The sequence below is a fragment of the Macaca mulatta genome, chromosome X (genome assembly GCF_049350105.2).
Source record: "Macaca mulatta isolate MMU2019108-1 chromosome X, T2T-MMU8v2.0, whole genome shotgun sequence".
NCBI lineage: Eukaryota > Metazoa > Chordata > Mammalia > Primates > Cercopithecidae > Macaca > Macaca mulatta.
The window spans coordinates 116,166,053-116,189,576 of NC_133426.1; the positions used below are offsets into that span (position 1 = coordinate 116,166,053).

General features: G+C 41.1%; 1 protein-coding gene across 1 annotated transcript in view; it reads right to left on the minus strand.

Moving 5' to 3' along the window:
• Positions 1-5,710: 5,710 nt before the first annotated feature.
• GUCY2F (guanylate cyclase 2F, retinal) overlaps positions 5,711-23,524 on the minus strand; it is a 97,219-nt gene continuing 79,405 nt past the window's right edge. The window contains exons 12-18 of the mRNA XM_077988011.1: positions 23,098-23,261; positions 22,118-22,310; positions 18,694-18,868; positions 15,425-15,523; positions 12,076-12,170; positions 5,917-6,005; positions 5,711-5,824 (exon numbers count right to left, since the gene is read on the minus strand). Of these exons, the coding sequence (XP_077844137.1) occupies positions 5,737-5,824; positions 5,917-6,005; positions 12,076-12,170; positions 15,425-15,523; positions 18,694-18,868; positions 22,118-22,310; positions 23,098-23,261 (903 nt within the window). The 3' untranslated portion in view covers positions 5,711-5,736. The remainder of the gene's footprint in view (positions 5,825-5,916; positions 6,006-12,075; positions 12,171-15,424; positions 15,524-18,693; positions 18,869-22,117; positions 22,311-23,097; positions 23,262-23,524) is intronic.

Consider the following 23,524-nt stretch of genomic DNA (forward strand, 5'->3'; position numbering starts at 1 on the left):
TTTTTACTCCCTCTTAATGACCAACTCAAGCCAGTGTGCTAGTAGCAACAGACAAATAGAGAAATAATCAGCTGTATGTGAGAATCATGCTGTACCTCACTAAATAAATCAAATAGTATATGAGAGTAGGGAATGGTTTTTCTTCTGATCAGATAATTAAAGCACTAAGAAAAATTGAAGAAAGCTTAGTTTTGGTCAATGCAGAAGGCCTTAATGAAAAAGAATCTAAAAATGGATGGAATAGTTTTACAAAGGGCCTCATGATAAAATCAAGCAAAGGGAGATGTGATCATGAACAAGACAGAATTAGTAGGCTTGACAAGATAAACTTGGTTGACATGCTGGACTAGAGAAATACTAAGGAGGGAAATAGGGGATAGGATCAGATACAAAGTTAGGAATCACTCTCAGTGGGTTTTGTTGCTTAATAAAAGATTTTGGCTGAGCAACGTTCATTTTGCACGCCCACGCTGGAGCTGTAGGTCCTAGGGCTAAATAACTGAACTGTGTTTGGGAGAATACAAATTCATGGAGGATCTGGAGCTGCAGCCCCACTCCCACTCCCTTGCCCTCAATTATCCTTCCATATGTATACTGCAGGATAATGCTACCATCTCTGGAAGAAGAAAAGCTTTTTTATTGCCTCACCAAGAGAAGATTCAAATCTTGGAGCCCTTTGCCCTAGGGTGAGAGAAAGAGAAAACATATGCCTTGTATATCCTAGACCTTTCACAGGATTTCAATATGAATAATTCCAAGCCCCACACCACCACCATATTCCATAAACAGCTTGCAAATTCCTCAACTTTCCTGGATTGTTAAACAAATAAACATTATTACATTTGTCGCCCAAACTTCTAGTTAGGTCTTAAAAGCTCAGTTTTTGACTAAGACCTTGATAAAAATAGAGGATGATATTTTATGTGTCCTTCTCTGATATGTCTGGAAAAAGGAGTTAGAAACTCAGCTCAAGGAAGTTGAAAGGTAACTTAAGCCTTTTCTGCGTCCTCTTGAACAGCTTTGGCATGGTAAATAGACCACCGGAGGCTGGCAGAAGTTGGATTCTGTTAAGAGATAAGTAGTCCAAGGGCCTTTGACTAAAGGTTGAAGGAAAACTGCTGGGAAGAACTTTTGACTCTAAGCTCAGATTCAGGGTGAGTTGATAGTGGAAAAATTAAATAATAGTGAGAAAGGTATCAAATTATACCTTAGGCATTTATTTCTTTAAAAGGGGTTGTACTAAAAAGAATTAACTGCTTTACTAGCTGATATGTTTGGGTTCAGCTGTTTTAATAAGGAGATTTTTTAAATATAATAAACAAGAGGAAAAGCTTGCTTAACTATTTTAAACATGCCTGAGACTTAAGCCTTATTGCTTTGGTCCACGTGACTGCGGCAAGCCACTGCCAATAACCCCTTGAAAGTGGAATCTGGAAAACTAAAAGCATAAAGTAAAAACAAATGTTCAAAGGGATTTATTTTAGGAGAAGGAGTAGAGGGTTGAAAGGCAGGGTGGGCAGGAAAAGGGAGGGAAAGTACAAAACTTTAAGGGAATCGCTCAGTTCAATCCATGATTTTTATATATTTTACCCTGACAACATATCTTACATTTATTCTGTCATGTTTAGAATACTACCCTGAGTCGCAATGAAATACTCATCTAGCAAGGACAATCCAATTATGTTGCCCAACTTAGGAAAAGAGACCGTGACAGTTTTGGAAAGATTTTGAAAAATGAGCAATAAGGAAACAAAGAAACTTCTTAGCCTTCAGTTATCCAAACAACACAATTAACCAGACTCTTCTCCCTCCTTCTTCCTTATGCATTCCAGCCAATTGAGATCACAATAGACTGGGATTCAGATGTATGTTTGTGAAGGTTTTTTTTTTTTTTTCCTGGCACTAATCTTATAGTATCTGAGTCATAAATTATGTTCATTAAATACTTTCTAGAGATTAAAATGAAATGAAAAAGAAAACATAGTGCCTCCTACTTTTTTTCTGTGAAAATAGAGAGCTTCTCATCTTCATCCAAGTTGGGCCTGCTACTTTGGAATGACTAAACTTGGAGGTGGCTCTCTACTCTTCAATAAGGTTCACATCTATTGCAGTTTACATTCATACGGCCTTGCTAGTGATAGCTGGGTACTGAGCGAAACTTTTAAAAATACTTCCCAGTGTCCTGCTCACACTGGAATTAGGTCATCCTCAGAGGTGTAGTCATTCACTAATTTCTTGCCCAAGCAGAACAATTTGTTGAACTGAAGTGAGCTTTTCCATTGCCTCACCAAGAGAAGATTCAAATCTTGGAGCCCTTTGCCCCTGGGCGAGAGAAAGAGAAAACAGTAACCATACCTTATATATCCTAGGCCAAAACAGTAAGCATACCTTATATATCCTAGGCCTTTCACAGGATTTCAGTATGAATGATTCCAAGCCCCACACCACTATTATATTCCATAAACAGCTTGCAAATTGCTCAACTTTCCTGGATTGTTAAACAAATAAACATTATTACATGTGTCAGATTTGCATGATTAGACATTGCTATTTACAGGGGTTTTACAAATTTAACAAACCATCATTCTTAGCAAACTATCACAAGAACAGAAAACCAAACACCGTATGTTCTCACTCATAGGTGGGAACTGAACAATGAGATCACTTGGACTCAGGAAGGGGAACATCACACACCGGGGCCTATCATGGGGAGGGGGGAAGGGGGATGGATTGCATTGGGAGTTATACCTGATGTAAATGACGAGTTGATGGGTGCAGCACACCAACATGGCACAAGTATACATATGTAACAAACCTGCACGTTATGCACATGTACCCTACAACTTAAAGTATAATAATAATAAATAAATTTTTTAAAAAAAGAGGGCATGTTAATATACAGGTGGTCTCAACTTACTAATGAGGTATGTTCTACACATTTATAAGTCGATGATTTGGAACTTGGAATGGCTTCCTCCATAGTAACAGTGCTATATGTGTGGTGGTCAGGTTTCTAGCCAGTCCACAAAGGCTGATTTAACTCACATGGAGCAGAGTTATATTAAAGCTCTCGTGGGGGTCTTGGGTCCTGATAGCAGAAGGAAAATGTGCTTTCTCTCCAATAAAGACTCAAAGGCTTAAAAGAGGTGGAATGTAAGCTAACTTTTCCATCTTCATACTTACTTTCACCCTTTCCTATTTCCCAGGGATCCACTGCTTTTGTGTTATCCCAAGTCTGCCAGTGTGACCCTCTATTCTTCAAAACTGCCAACTTCGCCATTTCTCCTTGTCCTAATCAAAATAACCAAATCCTCCTGAACAGTTAGCTCAGTTCACCTTCATTATGATATGGGTGATTAATTGCTTCTCACCCTCAAAAAAGCACATCTATGATTAAAAGAGGGGGCTTGTCAGCCCAAAATTAACCCCAGTTGGTGAAATGTTATGGAAAGTAACCAGATGATACAAAAACCAGGTTTGAGAAGTAGTGGATATTTGGGGACACAAGGTAAGAGTTATCAGGTAGGGCCCTGCTTGAGGCAGCCCCTATAATCACTTCACCAAAGCTGTGCCCCCTTTCATAGCAGTTTTTCATCCTTCCTGTCCAACCTCACAGGGCTCTCTTAAAGGTTTCAAGTTTTTCCTCGACATCTCTTACGATGGTGGCAGCAAGTCAGTGGCATTCATAGGTGTCATAGGTCTTTTGTAAGTTGGGTCTATCCCAGTAAGTGTCAGCCTGTAAATTCACAGAAAGTTGGAAACATTCTGGAATAGGCGGTGTTAGCAAGTAACAGCAACATAGGTGTGCTTGGATTTAGGACAAGCCTTCTGAAATTTGTCAGGGGTGTACTTCTTGGGGACTTTTGTGATTTGTATAGGCCAGCAAGGCCATGTGGTCAGTTAACAGGCTGATTGAAGTACATGTGTTAACGAGGCCAGGACCAGAGGTGGAATCCTCTCTTGACCCAATGGCTTTGATCTGTTCCATATATCTACAGTACACAGAAGCTGGCCCTCTGTCAAGGGGTTCCAGATGAGTGAATTTACAAATGACCTAAGCAACATTCATCTGTATGTCAGGAAAGCACTACCAAGCACACAGCCAATGATGGTGAGTTGCAGTATTTTGTGCTGCAAACTCCAACACATTCTTAGGAATGGATGGGTTCTTGTACAGTGCCTCCAATGCCACACTACCCTTCCAAAGGGATAAATCCTTCGAGAGCTTCCAAACACTTTCCTGAAGAGAAACAGAGAGAGAGAGAGGAGAGGAGGGGGGAGAGAGAGAGAGAGGAGAGGAGGGGGGAGAGGGAGAGAGGGAGAGAGAGAAAAAGAGAGAGAGAGAGGAGAGAGAGAGGAGAGAGAGAGGAGGGGGGAGAGGGAGAGAGGGAGAGAGGGAGAAAGGGAGGGAAGGGGAGAGAGAGGGAGAGGGAGGGAGGGGGGGAGAGAGAGAGAGAGAGAGAGAGAGAGAGAGAGGGGCTAGAGAGTATGTGTCTGGATCTGTGTGTGTGTGTCTGTCTGTGTCAGAGGTTGTTGCTGTGTTTCCCTACTCAAAGGAAAGAATGGTTCTGGAAATTGGAAGACTGTAGAACAAATCCTGGCCCCAGGTGTCAGGGAGTCAGAGGGTGATGCAGGAGGCTGCAGAAGAGCCACACACTCAATACAGAAGCCTTTGTAATGCATAAATGTTTACGACTAGTTCAGGGTACCTGTTATTATTGCAGAAGTGAAGATGCATTGGGGTTTCCTTAGGACAGAAACAGTCACAAAGAATCAACAAAGTCATCAGAGGCCAGTAGGAGAATATGAAAGTATGTGGATGCCTTTAGTAGTTGCTGTTAGAATTGTGATTATTCTGGGACAGGTTAGAGAACAAGGGAGCAGGAGTATGTGGAGATGCCTTAATGTTTACCTTAGAATCTTGTGATTTCCAAGGATATGTGGAGAGAGCGAAGTGTTTCAGGGTCAAAGTTTCCATGGAAGAGAGAATAAGAAAGCAAGATTTTAAAAAAGAAAAAAACAAAAAGCAAACACGATAAAGAAGATAAGAGATACTGAGAAGAGACAAAGAACACAATGGATTCCTCAGAGATAAATATGGATAAATATGTGGAGAGAATTCCTGATAATTAGGTGGTTGTTGCTGCTTCAGAATTGTACCATCCTAGTAGGGGAGAAAGGATGGGAGAAATTGTCCTGAATACAAGCCAGGCAGTTAAAGAGTAGCCAGTCTTATTTTGCTTGGCAAGGCCAACCGTGAAAGGGATCAGGCAGTGCCTCCGGAGGAAATGACATAAATATCCCCTCCAAGGTGGTCTTGCCAACAGATCCCAGGAATAGCAGGTAGTCCTATTACTATTGCCTAGACAGATGTAAGTCTCTAAAGATCTGATGTGGCTCACCATGTGGCCCAGGTGCTCAACAATAAAAGAGACAGGTGTACCTACCTGATAACTGGATAGCAAGGCCAGCTTTGTTAGCATTCAAATGTGTTGTCAGGGCAAGAGGCAAGGGTCTCTCTCGGGCCAGGGCAGACAATTTCCCTCAAGTGCAGTTCACCCTGCAGCAGGCCTCCCCACAACAAGATTTTCACCCATTTTATTAGACCATGGAAATTCTCCAGCTCCATCACACTATGCCAACAGAGTGTAGGCTGACACTGGCACGCATGCCAAAGGAAGCTCCAGATTTGAAAATTTGGCAAGCTGCTGTGCTGTTTTCCTCCTGGCTATTACCTTATGGCTTGTTTCTCACCAACTGCCTTTCTGCTTTTCTTCTTTGGAAGGCTGCAATTTCCACTGGTTGTAGGCCATGGCCCACTTGCCTGCAGGGCAGGGGAGACATTAAATAGGTAGTGAAGAAAGTGTGGCAGAGTATGGCATAGGAAGACTCCAATTAAATGTGAACTCCACTTACCCATCTTTGTCCACTGGTGGGGGCACAGGAAGGGGCTTCGTGAAGCCTTTTTTCCCAATCAGCCAGAAGGTCTCCTCTGTGCCTTTGCCCTTATTATAGAAAACATGAAAAATCTTAAGCATGTTATAATCAATATTCCAAAAGGATACAAGCATTCAGGTTGGCTCAGAAATTGCCTCACCACTCCCTGGAGTCTTCCTCCCTACGGGGCTGAGCCAGAGCAGCCAGATGAAAAGTGAACACCATATCAAGCTGTCATCCAGATGCTTTGTCTCCACCATATAGCTTCATCATTGGGAATATGTGGATGTTTGGCTTCACAGCAACCAAATGTCTGGATGCCCAGTTGAAGATTTTGTATATCATTTGTGCCCTGATCTTTTGGCATTAGGCAAGCCATTGTCTTCTGTATCTAGGGTGCATATATTCAGATTCTACCTACCTCCTTACCCTCTCATTCAATGGCTCTCACCAAATCCAAAAAGAGAGTAGAAATAGAAAACAGGCTGTTAAATTTTAAGCCTAAATTATCCCGGCTATTTTGAGAGGTCTACACTTGTGCAGTGTTCTTTTCTTCTAGCCAAGGGACTCTCACAGGTAGGGCAAGACCCCAAGTTGGCCTCCATTTATAGCTCAGTTACTTGGTTGTCAAGAACCACAGGTCTAAGAAGAGAAAAGGAGTGTACACTCAAGCTAGTCACCCCAGGGCCTGAGTGACGACCTCAGAGGAGTCAAATTTTCTGCCTCTGTTCTGCCTTCCTCTCTTTCCAGTAAACTTTCCTCTCAATGTGCTTCTCTCTCCTCCTTTCAATTCTCTTTCATCTGTTCTCTCATTTCCTCTAATCCATAAGAAAAAAATGTGTTTACCAAGACTGAGGAAAGTAATGGGATGTGTTTCCAACTCATTAATCTGAAATATGGTCTCACTCTCAGCAGCTCTCATTTGGAGCAGTTCTGAATTGTTTAACTTCGAAATTCCAATTAGATTTGCCCCCTTTAAATATCAAATCCACTGTTCCCTATTTTACATCACATATATTTATCCCTTAATAATAATGACAATGACCATAATAATTAGCACATTTAATTGGAGAATCTCAAAGCATTTTGCAAATATTTGATTCAAGGCTTGAACAAGCCTTCTATGAGGCAAGTAGAAAGAGCATACCACATAGTCCAACCTCCATTAACTGGCATCAGACTCTCCCTAAGTCTCAAACAGTTCAAATAATTGGACTATTTGAGCCTACTCTGTTTTCAGAAGAGGTAAACAACTTGAAAATATATTCCTTCATGCATTCTTTCATTTATTCCACTCCTCCTGTACTAGGGCTGGAAATACAGAGATGGCTCCATCCTTAAGGAGCTCACAGTATGGTTAAACACAACCACTAGGCCATGTTTTAGGCCCTAAACACATTAAGCCCAACTCTTCTGCTTCCAAAGCTTTTTCTTTTTACACGGTACCTAGTGTGGTGTCTTATACAGACAGTTGCCCAGTAAATAATCAGACTGTTTCATTAATTGAAACTCTCAGCCCTTGTGCACTTGGAATACTCAAGGTGCCACTGGATCTTATTTTGGAAAAACATACTATTAAAGTTCAAACTCAAGAGTCCCCCACCCTCAGCCATATTTGACTGTTTGTCTTGAGATCTAGAGGCTATCAGGACAGCATGCCAATCTCCAAGGGAGCTTTGTAGATGCCAGAATTGTCCAAAGATTTGGGTGGGTCTTAGGACACACTGGGATGCCAAAACTAATGGTTGCAAAAGAGGATGGAAGTGTTATGGACTCAGGCAAGCTTCCAAATCAGAGTATGCAGGGGAGCTCCAGGGGCCCTCTGAGGTTTTGGAGCCCATCCAAAAGAATTCTTAGAATCCTAGTTCTCTGTTTACCTACCTGACTTCCACAATTTTGCTAAAGGGAGAAAAAGAGAGAAAACAAGTATGGCAACAACTAAAGCCTGAAGCAAACTCTTTGACCCAATATCAATCCCTAAGCAGTCCTAGAGATCCCCCAAATAATAGCATCTTACTTTGGCATGATGCTTCTGAGACATTTTGGTATCTCCGATCTTACTTAATCCTCACAAAAATCTAGAATATAGGTTAATTATTAATCTCATTCTGCGAATGGGGACACTGAGGTTCCTGGAGATTAAATGACTTGTCAATAAATAGGCACAACTGGGACTTGAACCCATCTCCTAGACACCAAATTTTAAAGGCTCTTCCTTCCATTAATTATTAATCTCATTCTGCGAATGGGGACACTGAGGTTCCTGGAGATTAAATGACTTGTCAATAAATAGGTACAACTGGGACTTGAACCCATCTCCTAGACACCAAATTTTAAAGGCTCTTCCTTCCATACCACAAAACTTCTCCAACACACTGGAGTCAAAAGGCAGATCTAGAGGCCAAAAAGCAACTATTGGGAAATTTGAAGCTTGTGAGATTAATGAGCTTCCTGATAACCGCAAGTCAGATGAGGCCTCCATGTGGACAAATGAAAGCACGGTGAAATTACTTGTCTGATGTCAGACATTAAGTCAGTTATGGGGCAAGAATTTGAGGCAAAACTTTCTGACCTTCATGGATCTGTCAGTACAATCTCACCATTTCTTAATTCAGTTGCTGGTGTGTGTGCATGTGTGTGCTTATATGCACACTTGACTGCTTGTGTGTGTACGCTAGGGGTTGGGGTATGAGTAGAAAATATTGGGGAAAATAAAACAAACACTAATACTTAGGAACCTGAGAACCAAATACTGTTTAACCCCAGAATTCAAAGACAAGTTCAGAAAGTGCCCACCTCTAGAATGTAAATTAGTACAGCCATTATAGAAAACAGCATGAAGATTTCTCCAAAAAGTTAAATTACCATATGATCTAGCAATTCCACTTCAGGGTATTTACTCAAAATATTGGAATTAGTTTGTCAAAAAGATATCTGCACTCCCATGTTCATTGCAGCACTAGGCACAATAGCCAAGTTATGGAATCAACCCGTTTATCAACAGACGAATGGATAAAAAAAAGTAGCATATAAACACAATGGAATACTATTCATCCTTTAAAAAGAAAGAAATTCTATCACTTGTGACAACATGAATGGAATTGAAAATGTTTGCTAAGTGAGATAACCCAGGCACAGAAAGGCAAATACTGCATGTTCTCATTTATACGTGGAATCTAAAACAATTGAACTAATAGAAGTAGAGAGTAGAATGGCGGTTACAGAAGCCAAAGGTGGGTGAAATTAAGAGATGATGGTGTAAGAACACAAAATTTGTTCAGTTAGACAGGAGGAATACGTGTGATTTTTTTCAGCTCTATTGCATATCATAGTGAATATAGTTAATAATGTTGTACATTTCAAAATCACTAAGCGAATGCATTTCAAATGTTGCCACCACAAAAGAAATGTTAAGTATTTGAGGTGATGGATATGTTAACTGGTTTGATTGAATTATTCCACATTGTATTACTAAATCCTAACATCGCTTTGTACCCCATAAAAATACACAATTATTAATTGTCAGTTTACAATAAAAAATTACGAAGTATTTATAAAGTGTCCACCTCTGACAACAACAACATAAACTGGCTGAAGAGCAATCATTTGAGAAAGTCTCCCCAGAATGTAGCTCTACCTAAAAGCTTCTGGTAAATACAGCTGATAAGCCTAGATATATACAAAAATCTCAGCAAGGAGCTCCACACTTGTCAGAAAAACAGTGACTGAAACACGACTCATGTACGAGAAGAGGTAATACAGTGACTTATCACTAGCCCATCAGGAGAGAAATATTGAAAAAGCAGAACTGGCCAGCTAGGCATTGATAATTTGTTGCCAGTATAGTACAAGAGGGGGTTGAAGTGGGCAATGGGCAGTGGGCACAAAAGGCCGAGCTTCTCATCTCTAAATGAGTCCTCCCCCAAGCTACTTCAGCTTCCTCACTTTGTTCTCTTTCTTTGTAACCTCAACCCAGCCAATTACTCAACTGCCCTATGTTCTCCTCTCTCACCCAATTAATCCATGTTTTTGATTCCACTGAGGGAAACAACATAAAGTGTCATCAACCTAGTGGAGGAGATGCGGTGGGGGGAAGAATGTTCTTACTGGATACAAGCCTTGAGCCCAAGAGAAAAGGCTTTAATGGAGGAATTTCAAACATCAGTCAGTTGGAAGGAAAAGACATTTCTAGCCATCAACTTTGAAATCACACCAGGCTCACCATCAAATGTGATATTTCTGCCCCATGTACTAGAGCAACTCTTGCTTCTAGTAGCACAGAGTAGATGAGGAGTGAAAATGTTAAATCAGAATTTCTGAAGTGTGCTGGTGACATGGTCTTATTGGGGGTATATTGCATGTCCCTGGTGGACCAGAAACCCCATGCCCCTCAGCCCCTATGATGCAATGTACAACACCTGTTTCTGGTGGTGAGGTAGAGGGTACACACACAGAAAGGATTCCTCCGCCTCTCCTGACCTTTCCTTGGGCCTTACTTCCTCTCCTCTTCCTTGTTCTCATTGCCCCTTCCTTTCCTCTGAGGCTCCCTCTTCTCTTCCCTCTTAATCTCTCCTCCTTATAAGGACCCTGACACTACAATAACCCAGGCCCAATGTGGCATCAGGGAAAGGCTCCTCTTCCAACCTGCTACTAAATGTTCCCAGATTCCCTGGGGTTGAGGAAACCACAAAACTGCAAAGGGCCCTTTTGAAGTTAAGTCCTGATTTTGTACTTGAAATACCCAAAGATGTGAGTGCTCCTGAACTGAATTTGTGGGACAATAAAAACCATGGGGACAGGGATGCATTTTCGTTTTTCAGTTTCAAAAGTGGCAACTCGTCAGTTTTTAAATGAGGGATCTCTGCCCAGCAATGCAGAGGAAAAGGTCTTCAGGAAACCAAGCTGCATTTCTACTCCTCTGTTGAAATATGACATAATGTATAGAAGGATCACAAAAGCTTTGGACAGTTAGATTTGCTGCCCAAGTAATATCCCTGTCCCCATCATTTCACTGTCTGAGTTCTCTGCAAGAGGTGGGAAAGGAGCCTCTGTCCCCTTGTAAGTGACTCATCCAACCTACTGGAAGATACTAATAACCTATTGGAAGGAAAAAACTAGGACTCGCCATAGGAGGAAGTTATCAACGAGAATTAGACCTTCCAAATTTTAACGTCTAAAATCTAGCTACATGTAACTTGCCACCATTTAGAAAAGGAATGCCAAAGTCAGAAGCTAATTGTGCATCACTTAGTGCCCTGCTCTTGCTTTACCCAAAAATAATCACTGAGAAAATCATCTTCATGGAGCATGATGTCATGGAAAGGTCGCTAAAAAGGAAGTCAGGCTTCCTGAGTCTTGACCTGATTCTGCTATCAGTTGACGGTGTGACCCTGCTCAAACTACTTCACCTCTCTGGACCTTGGTTCTTCATCTGAAAATGAGGGAGTTAGATTGTTATATCACTGAGCTCTCTTACAACTGGGTCAGCCGGTGGTCTTTGGGTCATTCAGAAATAGATAAATAGAATGTAGTGGAAATGGCAAAAAAAATAAAACTAAAATTATTCTAATCCTATATCTCAGGTCAAGCGATAACTCTAACAGGGAAAAAGGAGTTACAAAATGTTTGTCTTTCATAGAAACTGACTTTGTTCCTCCTGGTTTCTTAGGGAAAGAAAACGTCTCTCTGCAAATAGTGTGCCAATGGGTGCCTTTCACCCAGGAAGGGTGGCCGCTGAGAAAGTGAATAGAAAATCCAAACTAACAAATACTGTGGCTTATTAACAATGGCTGGCACTGCCAAACAGTGAACAAATGCAGGTTAGAAAATGTAAATAATAGTGCAGCTCATTGGAAAGCCAAATTTTGTGCAGTTCTTTAAGAGAGAAAGAAACAACTTACAGTCTGAAAAATGCAGAAAAAATCTCAATACTCCTCCCCACTGTAGCCATATTTTAAAGAGAAGAAAATTGAGGCAAAATGGAGCAATCTTTTGGGAACCCCAAATGGGGCTGAAGATTCTGCCCAAGTTATAGCTCTGAGTATCAGACTCCCAGGTAAACTCTTTTAGGAGACCATGACCTCTCCAGAAGCAGGTGTATCCAAATAGTCTGGCTCAAAAAACAAAAAGACATTATACCTTGAGCTCTGTTCTTCCTCGAAGCTCCATTTCATAGCCCTCACTCAGATTTTGAAGAATTGTAACAGTGCTGAGACTGACATGAATGCGATAAGCTGCAAAAGAAGGAGAGACATGATTTGAGCTCCTTTCTCATTGGTAAAATTAATGAGAAAATATCAATGTAATCCCAGCACTTTGGGAGGCCGAGGCGGGCGGATCACGAGGTCAGGAGATCGAGACCATCCTGGCTAAAACGGTGAAACCCCGTCTCTACTAAAAATACAAAAAACTAGCCGGGCGTGGTGGCAGCGCCTGTAGTCCCAGCTACTCGGGAGGCTGAGGCAGGAGAATGGCGTGAACCCGGGAGGCAGAGCTTGCAGTGAGCTGAGATCCGGCCACTGCACTCCAGCCTGGGCGACAGAGCGAGACTCCGTCTCAAAAAAAAAAAAAAAAAAAAAATCAATGTAATAAATGTCTTCACTTGTAAATGGACTGGACCATTAGCAACGTCCTGAGAGAGGTTTACTTAGGGTTTCACAAGAGGTGGAGAGGGAGTGATTGCCTTCCTCACCAGGTCCAAATAAGGCATTAGTTGTAGCACCTATCAGCCTCCTAGACACTATCTCAAATGAAAGGCCATGCAATAGAAAGGTGTTAATTTAACTCAAAGGTCGAGATGGAGAAACCAGCATCTACTGTGCTCTTGGCTGAAACGTGACGTCATTTGAAGAAAGTTTGACTTCAGCAGCTTCTTTCACAGGCTGCTACTATGGCTGAACTCTCATGCTTTACATATCTTAAGAGGCAAAAGGATGTCTTTTTCATATGCATTCTTACAATTATCTCTCAACATTGCTATACTGAAAAATAAAACATCAATGAGAAATATGCCAAGAACTCTTTCAACAAATATTTTGTGAAGACTGTACATTTATAGCTCACCTTTGGGTGGGGGCACCTAGCTGTGTCTACACATGAATGTACTATTTTCCAACCAATGATCTCAATCTGGGATAAGAGATTTACATGGGGAACTGCCACATTAAAATTTTATTTAGAACCTAAGAGTAATTATTTGATGAAGAATAATCACTTGTTCACTCAGGTAAGATCCTTGACATTTCTAAAAACTGTCACCCCATGAAGCGAGACCTTGTTGAGGTTGAGTCTTAAATAAAAGTCCAAGGCTAGTTTTCACACATGCTTGAGAAAATCATTTAAAAAAAAAAAAAAAAAAAAAAAAAAGCTGATTACAACCTGAGTAAGAAGGCACGGCTTGAGAGACCTGCAAGGATTTTCTGCTGCGTATACTCACAATGACGTTCTTTCTCTTGATAGCTCAGTACTGTTGTTTGTTTGTGTCTTCCTCATTAACTCATGATCACCCAAAGCCCTTATTCAAAAAAGGTTGTCCTATTCCTAAAATAAACATGCCCAGCCAGTATATTCCTAGCCAGTCCTATGTGTGCATCCCACAAGCATCTGGTCTTCAGAGAACCTTTCAGTAATCTTGATAGTAGGGAACACACAGCTTAAAAGAGAGATAGCTCATACCAACGACCATCCACTTGTATGGTAAGGAGAATCACTCCAGGGCTGGGTCACAAGTCACTTCCATTCCAGAATCTCAGTGGTTTCAACTGAGCACAAAGGAGATATTGATGAAATAATGTTTTTATTAATAGATGTGTGACATATCCTGATTTCATATCCAATGTGAGGAGAGGCTACCTCTCTACAGATCTCCATTCAGTTGTGGAGCTTAATGTCATATTTGGGTCATGGTCATTAGCTTTTAGAAAAGCACATTAACCAGCTCCTTTAGCACAGAGAGCATGTGTGTATACTTCTTTGTATGCTTCACAATAACTTCCTTGCACAGTCAGTGCTTAATAAACTCCTGCTGTGGGTGATTCACTCCATTTTCTTCTTCCTAGCTGATCACTGGGCAAGGAGCTGTCTAAATCTCAAAATTCAATTTCTGGTCTCGACTTTGTATTTCCAATGTGAAATGTGTGCAGTTTTCCCTGGTTCAGACCAGAATATGACTTCAGCCTTCTACAAGCTTACATCAGTCCAGAATACTGTGCCAAATCTGCATTGCAGTTCCATGATAAATGTCACTTCATCTTGGGTTGCACTTTAAGAGTAAAATCATATGCAAAGCCATATTCATGCAGCAGTTCCTGGATGGCTACTTCCATGGCCTCTGCCATATCCAAGGAGTTTGAAGACTTTCCCAGATGTCAGAAAATTTATTCTGACAACAGCTTCTAAGGTCCATACTGCCTCCTTAATCATGGCTGCACAGGCTAGATTGACTAAGACTGGACCCATTGTGTAAGCCTGTTTCTACACATGAGTGATGGGAAGTGGGGTCAGACAGGGCACCACCCACTGTTATACAGGCCACCATAACATCAGGGACTAGTTTGAGCATATTGCTGAAGTTTGGGAAGAACTTTTCTTGCCAGAGCTAGAGCTTCTAAGGGCTTAATTGATTTCTTCCCTTTTTTGGTATAAAATCCATGAAAACTGCATATAGAATTTAATGTTATTCTCTATGCTCTTCCTATAATAGCATAAAAAATGCTTTGCTCAACCATGATATAAGCAAAAGGCACATTGTGATTCTGTAGTGGCAGTAAATAACCAAGTAAGAGTTGAGCCAGCATCTTACAAACAGACAAATGGCATATGGTTTGTACAGTTTTCTTTTCAAAGAAGCAGAGAAGAAATGGTATCTTTGATACTATGCCTGTTTTGATAGAAGCTAAGGGTTTTATATACAGGGAAGTTGCAATAAATTATTTCAGAATTCCAAGCTACTTGGATTGAGGGATTATTGCTAGCTAAGTTCTAGAGGGCTATTTGATGAAGCCAGAACTCCTGGGGTCCTAACTGGTTCAAAAAGGGGACTGCAACAGCAAACAGTAGGCAACTGGGAGGCAGCTGGCTTCAGTGTGTCTCCACAAACTAGTTGAAAAATGGAAAATGTCAGTCCCTCATGTAGTTCTTTTCTCAACATGACTCCCACAAACCCACAAGCCCGGCCAATTTTTTTCTTTACCCAAAATACTATTTTAGTTGTTTTTATCAAATTGAGTGGCTGTTTTGGTGTCACTTAGCTACAGCTTCATTTCTAGAACAAGAAAGGTACATGTTCAGTCCAACATCACCCCCTACTGGTTTGCCATTAGAGACCAGGAAAATGTGTGATAAATCTCAATCTTCTCAAATTATCTTTTATTTTTCTTTAAAACATTAAAACATCAAGTACCCTGCTCTCTTTCATGTCTGTGAAGAAGAATTACCTTCTCAATAGCAGGATGGTGCCATCCTATCCATCCCTCTATTAGGTACTCACGTAAGCCTGTTGATTCCATCCGAGAAGCTGTGTTCACAGTGTCTCCAAACAAGCAGTATCTGGGCATGGTGAGGCCCACCACTCCAGCAACAACCGGCCCTGTAGAGTAGCAGGGGGTTGGAATTACAGTCAACAGGTACGCACCCAATGCTAATAGAGGAATGGTACAAAGAGGAAGGAATGTATCTTTGTAAAAGAATAAAAGTTGCCATCATATAGCTCTGGGAATCTGAAGAAAGACATAATGAGTAATGAACTCTTTGCCCTACAAGAAAGCAAATTTATAACAGTGCAGACATGACTGCCCTTCTGATTTGTACCTTTGTTCCAAGTAACAGTTACACTCGAGATGCTTATATCTGTCAACAGGGACAAATAAGTATCAAACCCAAACCAAAAAGGCCTGGACAGGGACTCAGGGTCCAAACATGTTTGTTGTAAGGAAAAAAATGTAATTTTTCTCATGCCTTAGCGTTGGAAGAAAGACTTTCATGGGTTTATCTGGCTCCCAAACTGTGTCTATCAAGATAATTATTCTAAAAACAAATAGAGTTCATTTTCAATTGTCTGTGTTGGGGCATGGAAAAGCAGTATGTATAAATAATCAAAGAATATTTTGCATTTAGAATTTTTTTGTTCTTACATTTTAATATGGCTGTGTTAAGTGTTCAAGGTAATTGAGAAAACTTCAGCAGCCATACTGAAAAGTCAGTTTGGGAGTATCCAGAAAGTTCTTCACCTTCACCTTTCTGGTTTCTGCTCTGATTTTTTTTCCTAAAAAGAGATGGGGGTCTCACTATATTTCCCACGCTGGTATCAAACTCCTGAGCTCAAGCGATCCTCCCACCTCGGCCTCCCAAAGTACTGGGATTACAGGTGTGAGCCACCATGCCTGGCTTTCTGCTCTGTTTTTATGGCTCAGCACCAAGGAGAATAAAAAAGAAAAGTAACACATAGTCTTAGTTCTCCAGGAATTTATAGTCTAATTGAAGAGAAGATACTATCAAAGAGGAAGCAATTAAGCAGTAACCCAAGACAACATATGGCTGAGGCAAGAAGCACAGACAGAAGTGCTATAATAGTTCAGAAAATGGGGGGAGGTGCTTATTAGGACCTGACTCAATCAAGAAGGGTCCAGTGGAGAAGGTAGGATTTGATCTAGGTCTTGATGGGTAAGTAAGATTTGAACAGTGGAAAAGAGACATAAATCAAAGGCCTGTGGTTGGGACTGAACATGTAATTTGGGAAGCTCTTAGAGAGAACAGTCTGCCTAGTTCACATGGCTCGGGAGAAACTGGAGACAAGGTTGGATTAAGTGGGTTGTACCAGATGGAAGATCTTGAACCACTAGAGAATTTTGAGCAAGGAATTATATGATCTTCTTTCTCAGATCAGTATATAAAATGCACTGAAAGGGGAAAAAGTAAAACCAGGGAAAACCTTTAGATGGCTGCTGCAGTAATCCAAGCACAAGGTACTTAAAAGGAGGCAATGATAAGAAGTGGATGGCCACGAAGTAATAAGAGAGACATAAAAGAATCAACAGACTTGTTGGCTGTCTGATTGACAACCATGAGAAAATTGCCATGGGCTTGTGAGTTTATGCTGATTTGTGGAAAAAGATGACTTGAAGTTTTAAATATGTTAAATTTGAAATAATGGTGAACGCTTCAAGAAAATGTAGGCTGAGGGGGGTTGGAAATGTGAAACTGAAGCACAGATGACAGATGAGGGCTTTTCTCTAAAAGAAAAAATCAAACACCTGCTATGTGCTAAGAACTCTGGATACAAACATGAGTAAGATATGCTTCCTGCCACCAAGGAGCTTAAAGCCTAATGGAAGGACAGACAAGGAAACACAGATTATGCTGATGACTATGAGAAGGATGGATGGTAAGGGGCAAGAGTGGAAGCAAGAAGATGCTATTGCAGTGATCCAGGCGAGAGATGTTGGTGTCCTAGGCTTGGGTTGTGAGAGTGAAGAAGAGACAAGATAGATCAATACATATTTAAAAGGTAAAGTGTTCAAGACTTAGTAGTTAGTTGAATGTTAAAGGTCAGAGTAAGGGAGGAGTCAAAGAGAATGACTCCCAAGACTAACTGGAGAAACTAGGTCAACGGTGGTACCACCAACTAAAATAGAGAATAAATATGAGAAGAGCAGGAAGTTTGTATGAGTAAAAAATAATTCTGTTTTAGATGTGTTGAGTCTAAGGTCCATGTGGAACATTCAGGTGGGCATATCAGCAGGAAGTTTGATATAGAAGGCTGAAGCTTAAGTGAGAAGACTGCACTAAAGCTGTGGAGTTGGAAGTCATTAGCGTACAAGTGGTAGTTAAACCACAGGTATGAATGAGATCACCCATGAGAGTATATAGGAGGAGAAAAAAAGTGCATCATGACAGAACACTGGACAATACCAATATAAGGGACAAATAGAGACACAGACTGTGATAGAAAATGAAAGTCAGGTTGCTGTGGGTTGAGTAATAAATTAGAGGTGATACATGCAGACAGCAAAGAGATCACAAGACTGAGAGCTTTGCAGAAAATGTTAGAGAACAGGAAGAGTCAAGAGAACCAGTAAATAAAGTGAAAAGCAGCATTCACAGAGTGAGGAGCATGTCATAAAAGCCAATTGAGAAGCGTTTTAGGGAGGCTTGTCATGAATTCCAGATGCCGCAGAGGTAAAGGCAGACAAGGATTGGGGAAAGTGGTGAGAACTGAAGTCAGATTGCAAAGGAGCTAAGGAGGGACTGGACAGTGAAGAAATGGCACAGTGGATGTCATTCATTTTTTTAAAGAAGTTTGGTAGGAAAGGGGTAAAAAGGATGGGGGAAGGAAAGGAGCCTAGAAGAGCAGAGCAAAGAGAAAAAGGTAGGGAGTGGATACAGAAGCAAGAGGAGCTAGTAGGTAATGAATATGGGAGGAAAATAGTTCCGAAGTTGGGATTTTAATTAATTAAATGAATTATCCTAACTACAAGATACACTTGTTGATTTTATAGCATAGTCAAACATGGAAATATTGCCTCTAACCAAAATGGTAGATTAAAAGGGTTTAGTACCTGGAACAAGGAGCTGCTGCCCACTGTGTTAGTGCAGGTACTGGGAGGAGAGTAAACTTGGGTAGGCATAAAGGAATTATGCAGCCCTGGACACCTAGATAATCCAGTGGCCAGGGATCAGTGGAGAGCTATCCTTTTCCCTTTCTTTTTTAGTCTTCTTAGAGGCACATGAGAATGTTTCCTTACTTTAACTGGTTATTACCTGAGTGCAGGCCAATTCTAATTCGGACTGGCACCTCTGGCATGTGCCGCATCTTGAAAGTGCCCACGGAGCTCAGGATATCTAAGGACATGTTTGCAATCTCAGCTGCATGCCTACTGCCATTCCTCTTCGGGAGGCCTGAAGCCACCATGTAGGCATCTCCAATGGTCTCTACCTGGGAATTAGGAAAAATAGAATTAACAAACAACTTATTTGTGCTTTTTTTAGCACAGAGCTGTAAGGGTATAATGGAGGCCAGGTGGTTTTGTTGTAAAGTGAGAAAGGCAGAGAGGGACTGTCAATGATCCACAAGTCTGGCTGCATGTTAGAATTGCTTAAGGAGCTTTATTAAAAATACTGAAGTCTAGGCCCCACACCAAGAGATTCTGAAATGAATATAGCTACCTCACAGGCTCCTGATTGACCTTAGAAAAATACCAGGCTCTGAGACATTTGTGGGGAAGAGAAAAGGGAGATTTCTAGGACTGTCCCTAGGGTGTCCATGGGGGAGCATCTTAGGAGAAGGTGGCTATGATGCTTCCCAGCAAACGTTTCTATAGATTATTTGGGGTAAATAAGCTAGGGTAGCCTTAAGGAAAATATAGGGAAAGGGAAAGGAAGAACAAGCCTGTTCCCTCTGCTTTGCCTTGCTAGTATGATGAAGTTAGTTTTGCTGGCCTATTGGGTATAAGAAATTAGTCTCTTCCCACCAGTTACCTCCTCCTCTCCTACTACTACCTCCCTGAGGAGCAGCAGTACTGGCCCTCAACTGCTTTGCAGGGGATGGTTAGGGCTGGACACTTGAAAAAAAGGGAAATCTATGCTCCTCGCCTTCCCCACAGAAGTGTGCTCACTGTTTTAGATAACCAGTAAGTTGAAACTTTTCGGGTAAATCCAGAAAATAACTAAGCTGAAGGGACTTTTTATGAAATGTGCCAGTCAGACTGTGTTACTACAAGTTTGAATCCAGTTAAAACCCATGTGTTCCTGGAGAAATGCACCCACAGAATACAACAGTTAAGAACATGAAACTCTGAAGTTATACCATCTTGGTTAGCATTTAAGATTCAACATTTGCAAACTGTGTGGCCATGGGTAAATCACTTAATCTCTCTGTACTTCAGTATCCTTATCTGTACGATAGTGTTAATGATAGTAAAAACTTCATAGGGTTTTCCAAGGAATAAATAATTTAATATATGTCAAAGCATTTAAAACCTGCCTATTAGATAATATATATTTAGTTCAAGCTATCACCATCATCATCATCATCATTATCAAATAGGTATGTCTCGAAACTAGCCTTGGAACTGTGGGTATGATTCAGCTCCAGAGAAAGAAGTTTAGCAATCAGCAATAGGCTCTTCATCATGAATTTCTATAGCCAATAACAATGATCCTTTCAATCTATAGGACTTTCTGCCTCAAAATGTTTCCATCCAAGGTCTCCCTTACCTTGTGCAATCTGAGGAATGGATACCTGCCCTCACGTAGGCATGCCAGCCTGCACACAGGAGGGAAGGATTACCATGTAAATGCTATATGGAAGGGGAAAGTCAGTGGCTGGCCATTATCAGAGATTAGTGGTTGACCCTTTAGCTTTGATGAGTCAGTCACCCAGGAGGCCCCAAGGATATGGATGAGGAGATTAGAAGAGCAGGGAGCATGGGCATGCATGGTCTTGGTGTGCAGACTGCTGTGGAAAATTGTGGGTTGCTGTGGAAATTATCAGTCAACATAAGGATGCTGAGAGGGAAAAGGAGGTTTAGAAAGGGGTGCGATTGAGATGCAGATACTGGCAGGAGAACTGAAACGGAATCACTAACTTCACAATTCTATAGTAGCCCTCCATTTCAGATTATCCATTCCATTTCAGATTATCAAGTACCAGGGGGCGTGATTCAAATTTTACAGGTAAAGAAAATGAAAATACAAATGAGTTTGGTCATTTGCTGCTGGTTCAATTTTTATTTCCTTTGCACTGTGTCATTTTTAATAAACAGGGCTGAAAAAAATAAATTTCATTTTTGGATTTATATAGCCTTGCTCTGTTCTGGGAACAGCCCATTAACTCCCTACTGCAACCATTAAGTACCAAAATATCTAATAGCCTATTGGTAAGACCCCCAACAATTGTCTGAACAGAATCAGCTGGATTGATTAAACTGGTAGCTGTGTTACAGCCCACGCTGAATCATCTTTGATTTTAGTTTCAACTGAATTAGCTTTCAGTGATTTGTTTTTCTCTTCAGGCTGCTTGAGTTCAACAAGTTAAGACAGGTACTCTGATTCCATGGATTTTTCCTGCATCGTGGTTTCCATGTGTGCTTCTTGATTAGCTTGTAGCTCCTGCTGATTGACAGGTATGATGTTTATTTCTGAGCCCTATTTAGGTGGCTTGGCCTAGCCCTGAGGCTCCCTATCTGACCTGAAAAGGCCCTGTCTAATCTGAGATAAACACACTTTCTTGTGTGTGATTTGAGAGCTAGAACATTTCAGACTACTGTGAAGAATCCAATGAATGGAGCTACTCATTCTCCAGCTCTACTTTGGTCCTGGGATAGAGAAGCTGTCTAAAGTTTAGGATGCCTGGGGCATCTTTCTTCTTCAATAAGACAAGTATCCATGATGCAGACAACGTAGAAATGTCCCTGCACAGCTTTGAGATTTTTAGTCATGTTTTGCCTAGAGACAAGACAACATATGTAAACAAAGGTAAGGAAGCATGGCACCAAAATTAGTCAATGTAGTCATTTTGCAAACTCTAATAGAGTGACAATTCACAGGCTGGAGGAGTGAGAGAAGGTGGGAACAGGGGCTTGCCACCCCGCAATTAATCACTTCCCCAGACCTCAGACCAATAGGCAGCCTTTCAGTTACCCTGTAGCAATCCCAAAGAGCCTTGAGTCTAATATTTCTCTGCTGTAATGCCAAGTTCTCTCCCGTATAAAACAGTACCTGAAGGAGGAGACCAAATTTTTATAGCATGTATTAGATCTACACAAACCTTACCAAGAACTCTGTAGCAGTCACCAACTATGGGCAAAACACCAATACTTCCTCTTTATCCCCTTCAGTGCCTAGTACAGTACTGCCTACACTATGAGTACTCAGCCACTGATGTGCAATAACTCTCTTGGTCCCAACATCTTCTTAGTCCCAATTCTAGAAAAAAAGTTCAAAAGAAATCTGACTGGCAATCTTTTGCTGGGTTGAAAGTTGTTATTTTGTAAATTGGGAAATTATATGCATTCTACCTGGCTTTCATTTCCAGTGACATACCAAGGGAAGGGGTGTACTATTTAATTTTTTATTCCTAAATAACAATATTCCATAAATTTTATTCTTCAATTTTGGAATACACATGGATGGGCCTCATGTAAAAATTTCACTATGGAATATATTTTCCTGCTAATTAACCTACCTTGTAGACATCATGACTGCCAATTATTGCATCAAATAGTGTGTATAGGTCATTCAGAAGATCCACCACCTCAATGGGCTCACTCATGGCTGAAATGGTTGTGAAGCCCACAATGTCGCTGAAGTACAAGGTGACCAAGTCAAAGCCCTCAGGTTCAACTGTGCAGCCCTTTTTGAGAGATTCAGCAACTGATCTGAAAAGCAGACACAGCTATTCCTAAGATGACACTGGTCCCCCTTCATGCCACATCCACCTGCTAAAAATACACCAAATAAACCTCTAAAAATCACTGCTAATAAATGATGAGGAAGAAAGTGTTACATTGATGAAAACATTAATTCGTTCATTCATTCTACATATAAGTTTTAAGTGCTTACAATGGGTCAGGAACTATGCCAGGTGCTGGAATACAGCACTGGATGAACCTGGTCTGTGCCTTCATGTGGAGGTTTTTCAGCTCTCTAAACGCCTAACTCAGACACCTGGGGAATGCTCCCAGGTGACTGCCCTTTCATGAGGCTAGTTTCCTTAATTATATCCTAGAAGATCACGTTACAACATAATAAGTAAGGTGCCCTGGAAAACTTGGAAATTTTAGCAACAGATAAGGTTTTCAGCTAAGAGAGGAAAGACCTGGAAAAACGACCTTGCTACTTTCCTCTAGGAGCTCAAAGAACTGCTTTCTTTTAATCAGTCAACCTCCTAGGAAAGTCACGAAGTGATATACAGAAAAATCAAGGCACAAAAACTTAAATGACCAGCATGATCTACAGGTAGTGGAAATTAGGATGTGTGCTCTGCTCCCTTGGTTTCCAATTTTACTTTGATTTGAAGGTGTGACTCAAGTCCACTAGAGGGTGCAGGACAAGGGGAGGGAGCGGTTAGTTGATGGGTAATTTTTTCTTTCTTTTTTTTTTTTTTTTTTTTTTAACAGAACACACTGTTATAAAGATTCACACTCCTCAGGTGTTCTCACATACGGCGGTAGCATCTGTGTTAGAAGCTTTTCCGTTTTCTGTTTTTCAATTTCCAGCTCTTCAGTCCGCTCCCGAATCAAATCTTCCAAGTTGCTAGAATATTGCTCCAACATCCGAAGCATAGAATCAATGATATTTGTCTTCTTCCCTTTATTAAAAGTTTTAAACTGGAAGTAAAATAGAAAAGGGAACCAGAAAATGCTTATTCCTCAAACTCAGAGATGATGGAGCAGGTCCCCTTATCACAAATCCATTCCACTAAAATGCCAGGGCAGGAAAGGTGAACCCAGATATAAATAGGAAAAGTCACCACCCATCCTCACTGTCACCCTGACCCATTTACAGGGCACTTCCAGTGCACCTCTGCCCCCTCCCCATCCCCGCACACCAGTAGTTCTTCCCCTACACTTCTGGTTCTTTCAAGCCTGAG